General features: G+C 46.9%; 1 protein-coding gene across 1 annotated transcript in view; it reads left to right on the top strand.

Moving 5' to 3' along the window:
• The window catches only part of LOC112072260 (plakophilin-3), a 52639-nt gene that overhangs the window by 19294 nt on the left and 18873 nt on the right, over positions 1–14472 (top strand). Inside the window, exon 8 of the mRNA XM_070439718.1 lies at positions 12698–12821. Coding sequence (XP_070295819.1) covers positions 12698–12821 — 124 coding nt within the window. The remainder of the gene's footprint in view (positions 1–12697; positions 12822–14472) is intronic.

Genomic DNA, 14472 nt, shown 5'->3' on the forward strand with positions numbered 1-14472 from the left:
GGGTTAAGACAGGGACTGGCAGCGATGGGGGGCCAACCTCAATGGGTAAGACATGACTGGCAGCATGGGGGAACCTCAATGGGTAGACATGACTGGCAGCATGGGGGGCAACCTTCAATGGGAAGGACAGACTGGCAGCATGGTCGGGCAACTCAATGTAAGGACATTGACTGCGGAAGCATGTGGCGAAACTCTCAACGTAAGATGACGAAGCAGGGACCAGGGTAGAACTGGAAGCATGGGGCAACCTCAATGGTAGACATGACTGGAAGCATGGGGGAAACCTCAGTGGGGTAAGACATGACTGGAAGCACTGGGGGCAACCTCATGGTAGACATGACTGGAGCATGTGGCAACCTCAATGGGTAAGAACATGACTGTGGAAGCTGGGGAAACCTCAGGGTAAGACATGACTGGAAGCATGGGGGCAACCTCAGTGGGTAAGACATGACTCGAAGCAGGTGGGCAAACCTCAGGTGGGTAAGACATGACTGGAAGCATGGGGGCAACCTCAGTGGGTAAGACATGACTGGCAGCCATGGGGCAACCTCAGACAGACTGCAGCATGGGGGAACCTCAGTGGGTAAGACATGACTGGCAGCAAGGGGGAAACCTCAGCAGGTAAGAATGACTGGCAGCTGGGAAACCTCATGGGTAAGACATGACTGGCAGCATGGGGAAACCTCCAGTGGGTAAGACATGACTGGCAGCATGGGAAACCTTCAGTGGGTAAGACATGACTGGCAGCATGGGAAACCTCAATGGGTAAGGACATGACTGGCAGCAAGGGGGAAACCTCAGCAGTAAGACATGACTGCAGCATGGAACCGTTCAGGGTAAGACATGACTGGCAGCATGGGAAACCTCAAGTGGGTAAGACATGACTGGCAGCATGGGGGCAACCTCAATGGGTAAGACTATGACTGCAGCATGGGGCAAACCTCAATGGCGGTAAAGACATGACTGGCAGCATGGGCAAACCTCAATGGGTAAGACATGACTTGCAGCATGGGGCAACCTCATGGTAAGAATGATGGCAGCATGGGGAAACTCAGATGGTAGACATGACTGCAGCATGGGGGCAACCTCAAGGGTAAGACGATGGACTGGCAGCATGGGGGGAAAACCTCAATGGGTAAGACCATGACTGCAGCATGGGGAAACCTCATGGAGACATGACTGGCCAGGCATTGAAACCTCCAGACATGACTGGCAGGCATTGGGAAAACCTCGAGGGGGTAAGACATGATGGACTGGCACATGGGAAACCTCAGCTGCGGTGTAGTACATGAGGATCAATTCTGCAGTGGCCCGCTGGTTGTAGTACATGGGATTTCAATCTGCATTGCCCCTGGGTTGTAGTACATGATGACAATCTGCAGTCCCCTGGGGTGTAGTAACATGAGGGTCAATCTGCAGTGCCCCTGGGTGTAGTTACATGAGGTCAATCTGCAGTGCCCCTGGGTGTAGTACATGAGGGTCAATCTGCAGTGCCCCTGGGTGTAGTACATGAGGATCAATTCTGCAGTGCCCCTGAGGATTGTAGTACATGAGGGTCAATCTGCAGTGCCCCTGGGTGTAGCTACATGAGGATCAATCTGCAGTGCCCCTGGGTGTAGTTACATGAGGCGTCAATCTGCAGTGCCCCTGGGTTAGTTACATGAGGTCAATCTGCATTGCCCCTGGGTGTAGTACATGAGGGTTCAATCTGCATTGCCCCTGGTGCATGTTGTACTGCTAATAATATAAATCACATTGTTATTGTCACATGTTTTGGTCACATGTTATTTGTTACATGTTACTGGTCACATGCCTAATACAATAGGTGTAGACTTTACTGTGAAATGCCTACTTACGAGCCCTTTCCCAACAATGCAGAGTTAAAAGTCAGAACAATTAGCATCAAATAAAAAAGGAAAATTTATAACACAATAAAAATAACAAAAATTGAGCATACAAGGTATTACGGTACATAGTCAATGTGGAGCATATACAAGTTATTACGGTACAGAATCAATGTGGAGCATTATACAAGGTATAGGTACAGATCAATGTGGAGGCTATATACAAGGTTATTACGGTACAGAGTCATGTGGAGGCTATATACAGGGGGTCCGTACGAGTCTGGGAGGCTATATACGGGTACGGTACAGAGTCAATGTGGAGGCTATATACAAGGTTATTACGTACAGATCAATGTGGAGGCTATTAACAAGGTATTACCGTACAGAGTCATTGTGGAGGCTATATACAAGGTATTACGGTTACAGAGCATTGTGGAGGCTATATACAAGGTATTACGTACAGAGTCATTGTGGAGCTTATACAGGGTGTTACGGTACAGAGTCATTGTGAGGCCTATATACAAGGAATACCGCGTACTGAGTCAATGTGCAGGGGGTTACAGGGGTAGTTAAGTAATATTTACATGTAGGTAGAGGTAAAAGTGACCAGTCAATTCAGGATAGAATAATAAACAGGTAGCAGCAGGTTGGTAGTTGAGGTAATATAATGTTAGGTAGAGGTAACAGAGTAGCCGCAGTGTTTGGTAGTTAAGGTAATATTTACATGTAGGTAGAGGTAACAGAGCAGCACAGTGTATGTGAAGAGTGTTGAAAAAGTGTGAAAGTGTTTCTATGTGTGACTCTTTCCAATAGCTATGGATTCTGAGATGACTCCCGTATTGTGTCCCTTAGTGGCAGGACTGGTTTGGTGTGGTACCACAGCAGTTTCAGGCTGCTGTCACACACAACAGCTGACGGCCTAGCGGTTAGCACAGCAGATGGAGAAAAAAAACAGTGTGCTACCTCAAGATGAGTTACCATTCACCACAGGCACCTAATTATACCATGGCCAGTGGAACCTGTGAGTCATGTTGGCCTGGGCTGGGCAAGTATTACCTCAGTTACCTAATTAGACACCAGGGTTGAGTATTCCCCTTGTTTGCCTAATCAGATACCAGGGTTGAGTATTCCCTTGTTTGCCTAATCAGATACCAGGGTTGAGTATCCCCTTGTTTGCCTAATTAGACACCAGGGTTAAGTATTCCCCTTGTTTGCCTAATCAGATACCAGGGTGGTGAGTTTTACCTCAGTTTGCCTCATATCAGCGTACTTCCTTTGAATGTAATTGACCACAACCCTGTCATACACAGAGGCCAGTTTCCCGGACACAGGACAAAAAGCTAAATCAATGGTGATTCTCAATTGGAGTAGCCTATGTTTTTCATACCAGGACTAGGCTTGTCTTGATAAACTACATTACCAAAAGTATGTGGACACACTGCTCGTCAAAACATCTCCATTCCAAAAATCATGGGCGTTAACAGAGTGGTCCCCCCCTTTCTGCTGCTATAACAGCCTCCACGCTTCAAGGGAAGCATTAATATGGAGTTGGTCCCCTCTTTGCTGCTATAACAAGCCTCCACTCTTCAGGGAAGGCATTAATATGGAGTTGGTCCCCCCTTTGCTGCTATAACAGACTCCACTCTTCAGGGAAGGCATTAATATGGAAGTTGGTCCCCCCTTTGCTGCTATAACAGACCCACTCTTCAGGGAAGGCATTAATATGGAGTTTGGTCCCCCCCTTTGCTGCTATAACAGCGACTCCACTCTTCAGAAGGCATTAATATGGAGTTGTGTCCCCCCTTGCTGCTTTAACAGCCTCCACTCTTCAGGGAAGGGCATTAATATGGAGTTGGTCCCCCCTTTGCTGCTATAACAGACTCCACTCTTCAGGGAAGGCATTAATATGGAGTTGGTCCCCCCTTTGCTGCTATAACAGGACTCCACTCTTCAGGGAAGGCATTAATATGGAGTTGGTCCCCCCCGTTGCTGCTATAACAGCCTCCACTCTTCTGGGAAGGTTTTCCACTAGATGTTGGAAACATTGCTGCAGGGGGACTTGCTTCCATTTCAGCCACAGAGCATTAGTGAGTCGGGCTCTGATGTTTAGATGATGAGGCCGGCTCGCAGGTGCTTTCATTCATTCTGATCCACGATAGATACACGTTATAGCCGGGCTTGACATTTTAATGTCATTTTTTTCAAACGTTCCGACATCTGCAGCGTTTACCTTAAATGAACGCGTCGTAAACATTGCCTTTTTAAAAGCTGCGTTGTCCACCATCGCGATCAGATTGAATCCCCGGCCATAATGATTGATTGCTCTCTTTTGTGATTGGACAGGATTAATAACTTGGACATGGAACACGCCGGTGACGTACCTGAAAGAGGGAGATGCTGACTTGCAGGTTCTGGAGCAGCTTATATCCAACACGAATGCTACAACAACAACGATGCCAAGAACGAGGTAATAAAGGAGTTCACCCTTTTTTGTCTGGTTCTCAAATGGTACCCTATTCCCTTATAAGTGCACTACTTTTAACCAGGACCCATGGGGAATAGGTTTTCCACTGGGATCCATAGGGAATAGGTTGTCCATCTGGGATCCATAGGGAATAGGTTGTCCATCTGGGATCCATAGGAATAGGTTGTCCATTTGGGACCTAATGGGAATAGGTTGTCCACAGGTTGTCCACTTGAATCCATAGGGAATGGTTGTCCATCTGGGATCCATAGGGAAATAGGTTGTCCATCTGGGATCCATAGGGAAAGGTTGCCATCTGGGATCCATTAGGGAATAGGTTGTCCATCTGGGATCCATAGGGAATAGGTTTGTCCATCTGGATCCATAGGGAATAGGTTGTCCATCTGGGATCCATAGGGAATAGGTTGTCCATCTGGGATCCATAGGGAATAGGTTGTCCATCTGGGATCCATAGGGAATAGCTTGTCCACAGGTTGTCCATTTATCTGTTTTGTTAAACCTGGTTTGCTGTTTATTTGAGCAAAATGAGATGTGAATGGCTCTATATAATACCGTACGCTTTCTTGAATTTGTTCTGGATTAGCGGATTGTGAAAAGACCCCTGGTGGCATGTCTGGTGGGGTAAGTGTGTGTGTGTCCGAGCTGTGTGTAAAATGACTATGCAAACAATTTGGGATTTTCAACAGATGAATGTTTCTTATAAAAAGAAGAAGTGATTCAGTAATGTTTCCCATGTCTGATGTTTCCTTCTTGTGATGTTTCCCATGTCTGATGTTTCCTTCTTGGGATGTTTCCCATGTCTGATGTTTCCTTCTTGGGATGTTTCCCATGTCTGATGTTTCCTTCTTGGGATGTTTCCCATGTCTGATGTTTCCTTCTTGTGATGTTTCCACTGTCTGATGTGGAAAAGACTACTAACTGACTAACCCTCAGACATGCATCTCAGTCGGTGTGGTACAGTATTCCTTAGCAGAATATAAGGGACATACTGTACATTCTTTAATAGTGGTGAAGTTGTTAATTGCATAAGAACTATTGTGTATCTACACATTGGCGTGCTCCAGGTGTATCTACACATTAGCGTGCTCCAGGTGTATCTACACATTGGCGTGCTCCAGGTGTATTAACACATTGGCGTGCTCCAGGTATATCAACACATTGGCGTGCTCCAGGTATATCTACACATTGGCGTGCTCCAGGTGTATCTACACATTGGCGTGCTCCAGGTGTATCTACACATTGGCGTGCTCCAGGTGTATTAACACATTGGCGTGCTCCAGGTATATCTACACATTGGCGTGCTCCAGGTATATCTACACATTGGCGTGCTCCAGGTGTATCTACACATTGGCGTGCTCCAGGTGTATTAACACATTGGCGTGCTGATAGAAGAGGAACCCGGAAATCACCACGCTGCATAGCATTCGACTCTAGTACCGGCTAATAATGCCATTGGTATAGAACTGTGATCAGCCGCACACACAATGTGTTTGTCTTGTGTAGTGACGCCTCAGTGTACCTACAACATAGCCTGTGTTATCATAGCCAGTGCACACGTACTGTGACCTCGATGAGTTAGCCGTCAATTAATAACTTGTTTTATTTTTTAGTTATAGCGCATCCACATTGACTAGATGCGTACCGTAATAACGACTTTGTATATGAGCCTCATTTTAGTTGATCTAGGTATCGTAGTGTGTTAGTTACCAAAGGTTCCTTTTTTGAGTATTTGATGGCTAATGTTCTGACTTTGTTAACTCAATGCCATTTTGCGCGGAAAGCGGCTCGTAATAGGACTATATTGACGACAGTAAAGTTCTAACAACACACAAGACTATCGGAATAATTAGGCATAGATATAGTCGGCGTACTGTAGATAGCGGCCACTGAGGGAATTTAGCAGAAGAGAAAGGTAGACAGGAGACGAGACAGACCGACGAAGGCCCAACAAGGAGACGTTCTTTTCTCTTCTGACGGCGGCTATCAATAAACCCTTTCCACAGAACATCAGCACAGTTATCTTCCGTGTGATACACGACGTTGGTAACCATCAATTGGTAAAGCAATAACATCAAGGACCCTAAGGACATCTCCTACGCAGCTTGGGTATAACCAATAACATGTACCATAACATGTATTCTGTTTTATACCTTTGTATATACGAGTTCTACAACTGCACCCAGGGCACGTGCAGATTGTGATCCTAGGTTTTTTGTACTACCACCCAGGCAGGCGTTCAAGGCTCCTCAGCCGCGCGCCCACCAGACATCCCCTTGCAGCTATTGATCCTCATTTTTACTACACCACTGGGCACAATCTGCAGATGTATCCTTCTATTGTATTTTAACGCACACCGCAGGGGCAATGCACGATTGAACCCTCATTTAAACTACACCCAGGGCCTGCAATGATCCCATGGGTTTAACTACACCATGGGCATCTGCAGATGAAACCCCCCTTTTCATTACATACACCCAGGAGAGCCACTGCAATTGACCCTCAGATTTGTCTACACCAGGAGGCACCTTGCAAGATTGAGATACCCCTCATATTACCTACACCCACGGCAACTGCCAACCGCAGATTGCGATCCGTCACTTGTTGACACCCAACCAGATCCACCTGCAAGATTGAAATACCCTCAACTGATTATCTACACCCAGGGGGCCCACTGGGGGGCCCCCAAGAAAAGTATACCCCATTGTGTCTACTGCACCAGGGCCATCCCTCAAAGAATTTAACAGTTTGTTCACATTTTTTTTATTTGACCATATGTGATGCATCTCCTTCCTATTATTGTACTTATACACCCATGTGGCCAATTGCAGATTGATCTGCCTCATATTTTTTGTAGCTACACCCATGGCTCACCTGCATGATTTGTAATCCTCATGCTAATCTTTACCATTGACACCCAGCTGAAGTTTCCAACATTGTAAGCTGCAGTCTCATGTCTGAGTTCTTTCCCATTGCGCTGGACCAGTCATCCGCCGTCGTCGGCAGTCATACCCATTCGAGTTTTTCCCCCGATATAGGCGAGCTGCCAGTCAGTGTTCTACCCACTCGAGGTTCATGTCCCCCCATTGAGCAGCCAGTCATATGTCTGAGGTGCCCCATAGCAGCCAGTTCAGATCTCTCGCTCGTCGAGGTCTTACACCCACTGAGGTTTTGCCCCCCCATGCCCTTTGCCATCATGTCTCTTTACCCACTTTGAGTGCCCCCATTCATGTTCCAGTCCATGTCTTACCCACTGACAAAAAACAAGTAGATCAAAACATGAGATCTCGTATTGTTACATGATTTTCTGGGTTTTTAGACGTGGTTCTTAGTGGGAACTGCTACATTTTGGTAATTGCGTGTCCCAATCATCACCCACTAATTTTGTATCTTTTCTCCTCCCTAAATAACACACCTTTACGATCGTAGGTTCCCACCCTCGACGCCCTCCCCATATTCTGCTCGTTACGACCAGCTCTGATGGTATTTTTTTCCCGCTTGCACCACACACTTAATCCCAACTGTATGAGGCTTTCGGTGGCCCGAGAGCGAGAAAACCGCCGCCCGACATGCTCCAGTCGAAAAAGACAGCAGATAGATAATTCTGGCTAACCCCCATTCGAGATTAAGGATACACATGAGATGAGAGAGATAGGGAGATCGTAGGGCATTAAGGTATGGAGGAGATTCATCGAGCACGCGCGCGCGAGAGGACCCTAAGCGAGACCACTTCATGGAAGTCTATAGTGAGAGAGCGAGTACGGACAAGGGTGCGGCTCACCATCTTAGGCTTGACGACACGTGCATCCGCGGCCGGCCACTCAGTGTTCCATATCATGGTACTCTTGTGAAACGACCCCATATCACACTCCTGACACCAACACAACCGCTTCCTGGACACCACGACACACACGCGACTGACACAGCACAACACACGGCACACACTGCGTCGATACTTCATTCGTTTTACCAGCACACTGACCTACGATCTAAGAATTACCATCACTCACCATCTGCTAGTTTTAGGAGGAATAGCTGCCGCCCCCATTAAAAGAAGCAGGAATGGAGAGAACGGAGCGCACGCTAGGGAGATTGACAATGGCGTGCCAGTCGATATGCATTACGACGAACCAGTGGCGAGATGGTACTACGCAGAGTGTATCGCCGATGAACCACTTGCGGTCGCTGGTTAGGGAATGAACACCACTGGTCTTTGGACGGGATCAGGCATGCGCCACTGAATCATCTGCTTGCGTTCTTGGGCCAGTCGTAACCGGCATTGTCAACTAATTTACCTCGAACACTTTTGGCGTCCATCAAGCGTGGACTGAGTGCCATGTATGAACACTGGTCTTTCTCCCCTGGATACGGTTTTCATGAACACTGTCTCTGGCCACGAACCGCCGCAAAAACACTGGTCTTTGACAAGGATCTCTATGAACCACGGTCTTGGATGGACAATGAACACACTGTCTTGTACGGTGTAATCTGACGACCCGAACCTTCAAATGCCATTGAACCACTGAGGTTCAATTCTCTGGCACGGTATCGCTTCTTACCCATTGAAGGTTTCACTGACCCCCCACCTGAATGTCTTGGACGGTATGAAACACTGGTCTGACTGGAGACGACGTTCTGCCAATCATGTCTTACCCGCTGAGGACTTTTATTCTAACAGGTATTGCGCCATGAACCACTTTCTTTTGGGCAAGGATCATCATGAACACTGTTTTGGGACGGCTTATTCTGGAGATGAAACCACCTAGGCTGACTCGCCTGGAACGGACACGGGTTTCTATTTCCATCCATCTTTTCCTCCTCCTCCGTTATGACCATGGTTGCTTGGTGTGAAGCGGAGAGGAGATAAGACCATGGATGGCAAGCATATATATGCTGAGGGGCTAGAACGCTCAATCGAGGCGCGATCAAAGACATTGGTCCTCACTTTGGGCACGGGCAGCATGGGGGAAACCTCAATGGTAAGACATGAACTTGGCAGCACTGCGGGAAACCTCAATGGGTAAGACATGACTGGCAGCGCATGGGAAAACCTCAGCGGGTAAGACATGACTGCAGCATGGGGAACCCATGGGTAAACATGACTGCAGCATGGGGGCAACCTCAAATGGGTAAGACATGACTGGAGCAATGGGAAACTCAGTGGTAAGACATGACTGGCAGCATGGGGGCAACCTCAATGGGTAAGACCTTGACTGGACGCATGGGGCAACCTCAGTGGGTAAGACATGACTGGCAGCATGGGATCAACCTCAGACATGACTGGCAGCATAGGGCGGAACCTCAGTGGGTAAGACATGACTGGCAGCATGGGGGAAACCTCAATGGGTTAAGACATGACTGGCAGCATGGGGCGAAACCTCATAAGACTGGGCTGGTAATGAGAACACTTCTCTGGCAGACAGAATGACAGGAAACCTCTGGGAAAGGGACATGAAATCAGAATCTACTTGGGGACCCTCAATGACCACATGGAAAAACCTTGCAACGGGGCTGGCATACATGAGGAAACTGCATGCAGGGTAGTCTGCAGTATGGCATGTGAGCACCTGTCGTATGTAGATACATGGGTCAATCTGCATTGCCCCTGGGTTGAGTACATGAGGTCAATCTGCAGTGCCCCTGGGGTGTAGTACATGAGGGTCAATTCTGCAGTGCCCCTGGGTGTATTACATGAGGTCAATCTGGCAGTGCCCCTGGGTGTAGTACATGAGGGTCAATCTGCAGTGCCCCTGGGTGTAGTACATGAGGTCAATCTGCAGTGCCCCTGGTGTAGTACATGAAGGGAACTTAGTCCAATGTCTAGACAGAGATCAATCTGCAGTGCCCCTGGGGTGTAGTACATGAGCGGTCAATCTGCATGCCCCTGGGTGTAGTACATGAGGGTCAATCTGCATCCCATGGGTGTAGTTACATGAGGATCAATCTGCATTGCCCCTGGGTGTAGTACATGAGGGATCAATCTGCATTGGCCCCTGGGTGCATGTTGTACTGTAATAATATAAATCACATGTTATTGTCACATGTTTATTGGTCACATGTTATTGTTTACATGTTACTGGTCACATGCCTAATACAATAGGTGTGAGACTTTACTGTGAAATGCCTACTTACGAGCCCTTTTCCCAACAATGCAGAGTTAAAAGTCAGGAACAATTAGCATCAAATAAAAAAGGAAATTATTACGGTACAAGCAGCATATAAATATACACACAAATGGAGGCATATATTAGTCGAGCAGGAGGTATTACGGTCAGAGCAATTGAGCTCAGATACGTAGGAGAGGCTATATACAAGGTTATTACGGTACAGAGTCAATGTGGAGGCTATATACAAGGTATTACGGTTACAAGATTGTACAGTTGTAGGCAGGACTATTATACAAGGAATACCGGTACTGAGTCAATGTGCAGGGGTACAGGGTATTATAGGTAATATTTACATGTAGGTAGGGTAAAAGTGGACCAGTCAATACAGGATAAGATAATAAACAGGTAGCAGCAGTTTGGTAGTTGAGGTAATATTACATGTTAGGTAGAGGTAACAGAGTAGCAGCAGTGTTGGTAGTTGAGGTAATATACATGTAGGTAGAGGTAACAGAGCAGCAGCAGTGTATGTGAAGAGTGTGAAAAAGTGTGAAAGTGTTTCTATGTGGACTCTTTCCAATAGCTATGGATTCTGAGATGACTCCCGTATTGTTCCCTTAGTGGCAGACTGGTTTGGGTGTGTACCACAGCAGTTTCAGGCTGCTGTCACACACAAACAGCTGACGCCTAGCGGTTAGCACAGCAGATGGAGAAAAAAAACAGTGTGCTACCTCAAGATGAGTTACCATTCACACAGGCACCTAATTATACCATGGCAGTGGAAACCTGTGAGTCATGGTTGGCTGGCTGGGCAAGATGATACCAGATTTACCAAGTTAGAGCCTACCCATGGTTAAGTATTCCCCTATTTGACCTGCTGATACCGTGGTTCAAGTATCCCTTAGTTTGCACTAATCAAGATACCAGGTTGAGTATCCCTTTGTTGTTTCCTAATTAGACACCAGGGTTAAGTATTCCCCTTGTTTGCCTAATCAGATACCAGGGTTGATTTTACCTCAGTGCCTCATATCAGCGTACTTCCTTTGAATGTAATTGACCACAACCGTCATACACAGAGGCCAGTTTCCTCGGACACAGGACAAAAAGCTAAATCATGTGATTCTCAATTGAGTAGCCTATGTTTTTCATACCAGGACTAGGCTTGTCTTGATAACTACATGACCAACAAGTATTGGACACCTGCTCGTCAAACATCTCATCCAAAATCATGGGCGTTAATAGAGTGGTCCCCCCCTGCTGCTATAACACCTCACGCTTCAGGAAGCATTCAATATGGAGTTGGCCCTCTGTGCTGCTATAACAGCCTCCACTCTTCAGGGAAGGCATTAATATGGATTGGTCCCCCTTTGCTGCGTATAACAGACTCACTCTCAGGAGGCATTAATATGGAGTTGGCCCCTTCCTGCTTAACAGACTCCACTCTTCAGGAAGACAGGGCGTCCCTTTGGTATATTCGTCCCCCTTGCCTATACAGACTCCACTCTCAGGGAAGGCATAATAATGGGGTTGGTCCCCCCCTTTGCTGCTATACACAGACTCCACCTTCAGGGAAGGCATTAATATAGGAGTTGGTCCTCCCCCCTTGTCTGCTATAACAGACCTCCACTCTTCGGAAGCAGGAGAAGGTCCCATTAATATGGAGTTGGTTCCCCCTTTGCTGCTATAACAGCCCCACTCTTCTGGGAAGGCATTAATATGAGTTGGTCCCCCCTTTGCTGCTTTAACAGACTCCACTCTTCAGGGAAGGCATTAATATGGAGTTGGTTTCCCCCTTTGCTCTATAACAGCCTCCACTCTTCTGGGAAGGCATTAATATGGAGTTGGTCCCCCCTTTGCTGCTATAACAGACTCCACTCTTCAGGGAAGGCATTAATATGGAGTGGTCCCCCTCTGTGCTGCTATAACAGCCTCCACTCTTCTGGGAAGGTTTTCCACTAGATGTTGGAACATTGCTGCAGGGGGACTTGCTTCCATTCAGCCACAAAGCATTAGTGAGGTCGGGCTCTGATGTTAGATGATTAGGCCTGGCTCGCAGGTGGCTTTCATTCATTCTGATCCACGATAGATACACTCTTATAGCGGGCTTGACATTTTATAATGTCATTTTTTAAACGTTGCCGACATCTGCAGCGTTTACCTTAAATGAACGCGTAAACATTGCCTTTTAAAAGCTGCGTTGTCCACCATCGCGATCAGATTGAACCCCGGGCCATAATGATTGATTGCTCTTCTTTGTGATTGGACAGGATTAATAACTTGGACATGGACACGGCGGTGACGTACCTGAAAGAGGGGAGTGCTGACTTGCAGGTTCTGGAGCAGCTTATATCCAACAACGAATGCTACAACAACAACGATGCCAAGAACGAGGTAATAAAGGAGTTCACCCTTTTTTGTCTGGTCTCAAATGGTACCCTATTCCCTTTATAGTGCACTACTTTTTAACCAGGACCCATGGGGAATAGGTTTTCCATCTGGGATCCATAGGGAATAGGTTGTCCATCTGGGATCCATAGGGAATAGGTTGTCCATCTGGGATCCATAGGAATAGGTTGTCCATTTGGGACCTTAATGGGGAATAGTTGTCCACAGTTGTCCATTGGAATCCATAGGGAAATGGTTGTCCATCTGGGATCCATAGGGAATAGGTTGTCCACTTGGGATCCATAGGAAATGGGTGTCCATCTGGGATCCATAGGGAATAGTGTCCATCTGGGATCCATAGGAATAGGTTGTCCATCTGGGATCCCTAGGGAATAGGTTGTCCACTGGGATCCATAAGGAATAGGTTGTCCATCTGGGATCCATAGGGAATAGGTTGTCCATCTGGGATCCATAGGGAATAGGTTGTCCATCTGGGATCCATAGGGAATAGCTTGTCCACAGGTTGTCCATTTATCTGTTTTGTTAAACCTGGTTTTGCTGTTTATTTGAGCAAAATGAGATGTGAATGGCTCTATATTAATACCGTACGCTTTCTTGAATTTGTTCTGGATTAGCGGATTGTGAAAAGACCCCTGGGTGCATGTCTGGTGGGTAAGTGTGTGTGTGTCCGAGCTGTGTGTAAAATGACTATGCAAACAATTTGGGATTTTCAACAGATGAATGTTTCTTATAAAAGAAGAAGTGATTCAGTAATGTTTCCCATGGCTGATGTTTCCTTCTTGTGGATTCCCATGTCTGTGTTTCCTTCTTGGGATGTTTCCCATGTCTGATGTTTCCTTCTTGGGATGTTTCCCATGTCTGATGTTTCCTTCTTGGGATGTTTCCCATTTCTGATGTTTCCTTCTTGTGATGTTTCCACTGTCTTATGTGGAAAAGACTACTAACTGACTAACCTCAGACATGCATCTCAGTCGGTGGGTGTACAGTATTCCTTAGCAGAATATAAGGGACATACTGTACATTTCTTAATAGTGGTGAAGTTGTTAATTGCATAAGAACATTGTGTATCTACACATTGGCGTGCTCCAGGTGTATCTACACATTAGCGTGCTCCAGGTGTATCTACACATTGCGTGTCCTCGCAGTGTATTAACACATTGGCGTGCTCCAGGTATATTCAACACATTGGCGTGCTCCAGGTATATCTACACATTGGCGTGCTCCAGGTGTATCTAACACATTGGCGTGCTCCAGGTGTATTAACACATTGGCGTGCCAGGTATTCAACACGATTGGCGTGGCTCCAGGTGTATCAACACATTGGCGTGCTCCAGGTGTTATCAACACATTGGCGTGCTCCAGGTGTATCAACACATTGGCGTGCTCCAGGTGTATCACACATTGGCGTGCTCCAGGTGTATCAACACAATTGGGTGCTCCAGGTGTACAACACATTGGCGTGCTCCAGGTGTATCAAACACTTGGCCGTGCTCCAGGGTGTATCAACACATTGGCGTGCTCCAGGTGTATCAACACATTGGCGTGCTCCAGGTGTATCACACATTGGCGTGCTCCAGTGGTTCAAAACACATTGGCGTGCTCCAGGTGTATCAACACATTGGCGCGCTTTCCAGGA

This window comes from Salvelinus sp. IW2-2015, unplaced genomic scaffold, assembly GCF_002910315.2.
Source record: "Salvelinus sp. IW2-2015 unplaced genomic scaffold, ASM291031v2 Un_scaffold1866, whole genome shotgun sequence".
Taxonomy (NCBI): domain Eukaryota; kingdom Metazoa; phylum Chordata; class Actinopteri; order Salmoniformes; family Salmonidae; genus Salvelinus; species Salvelinus sp. IW2-2015.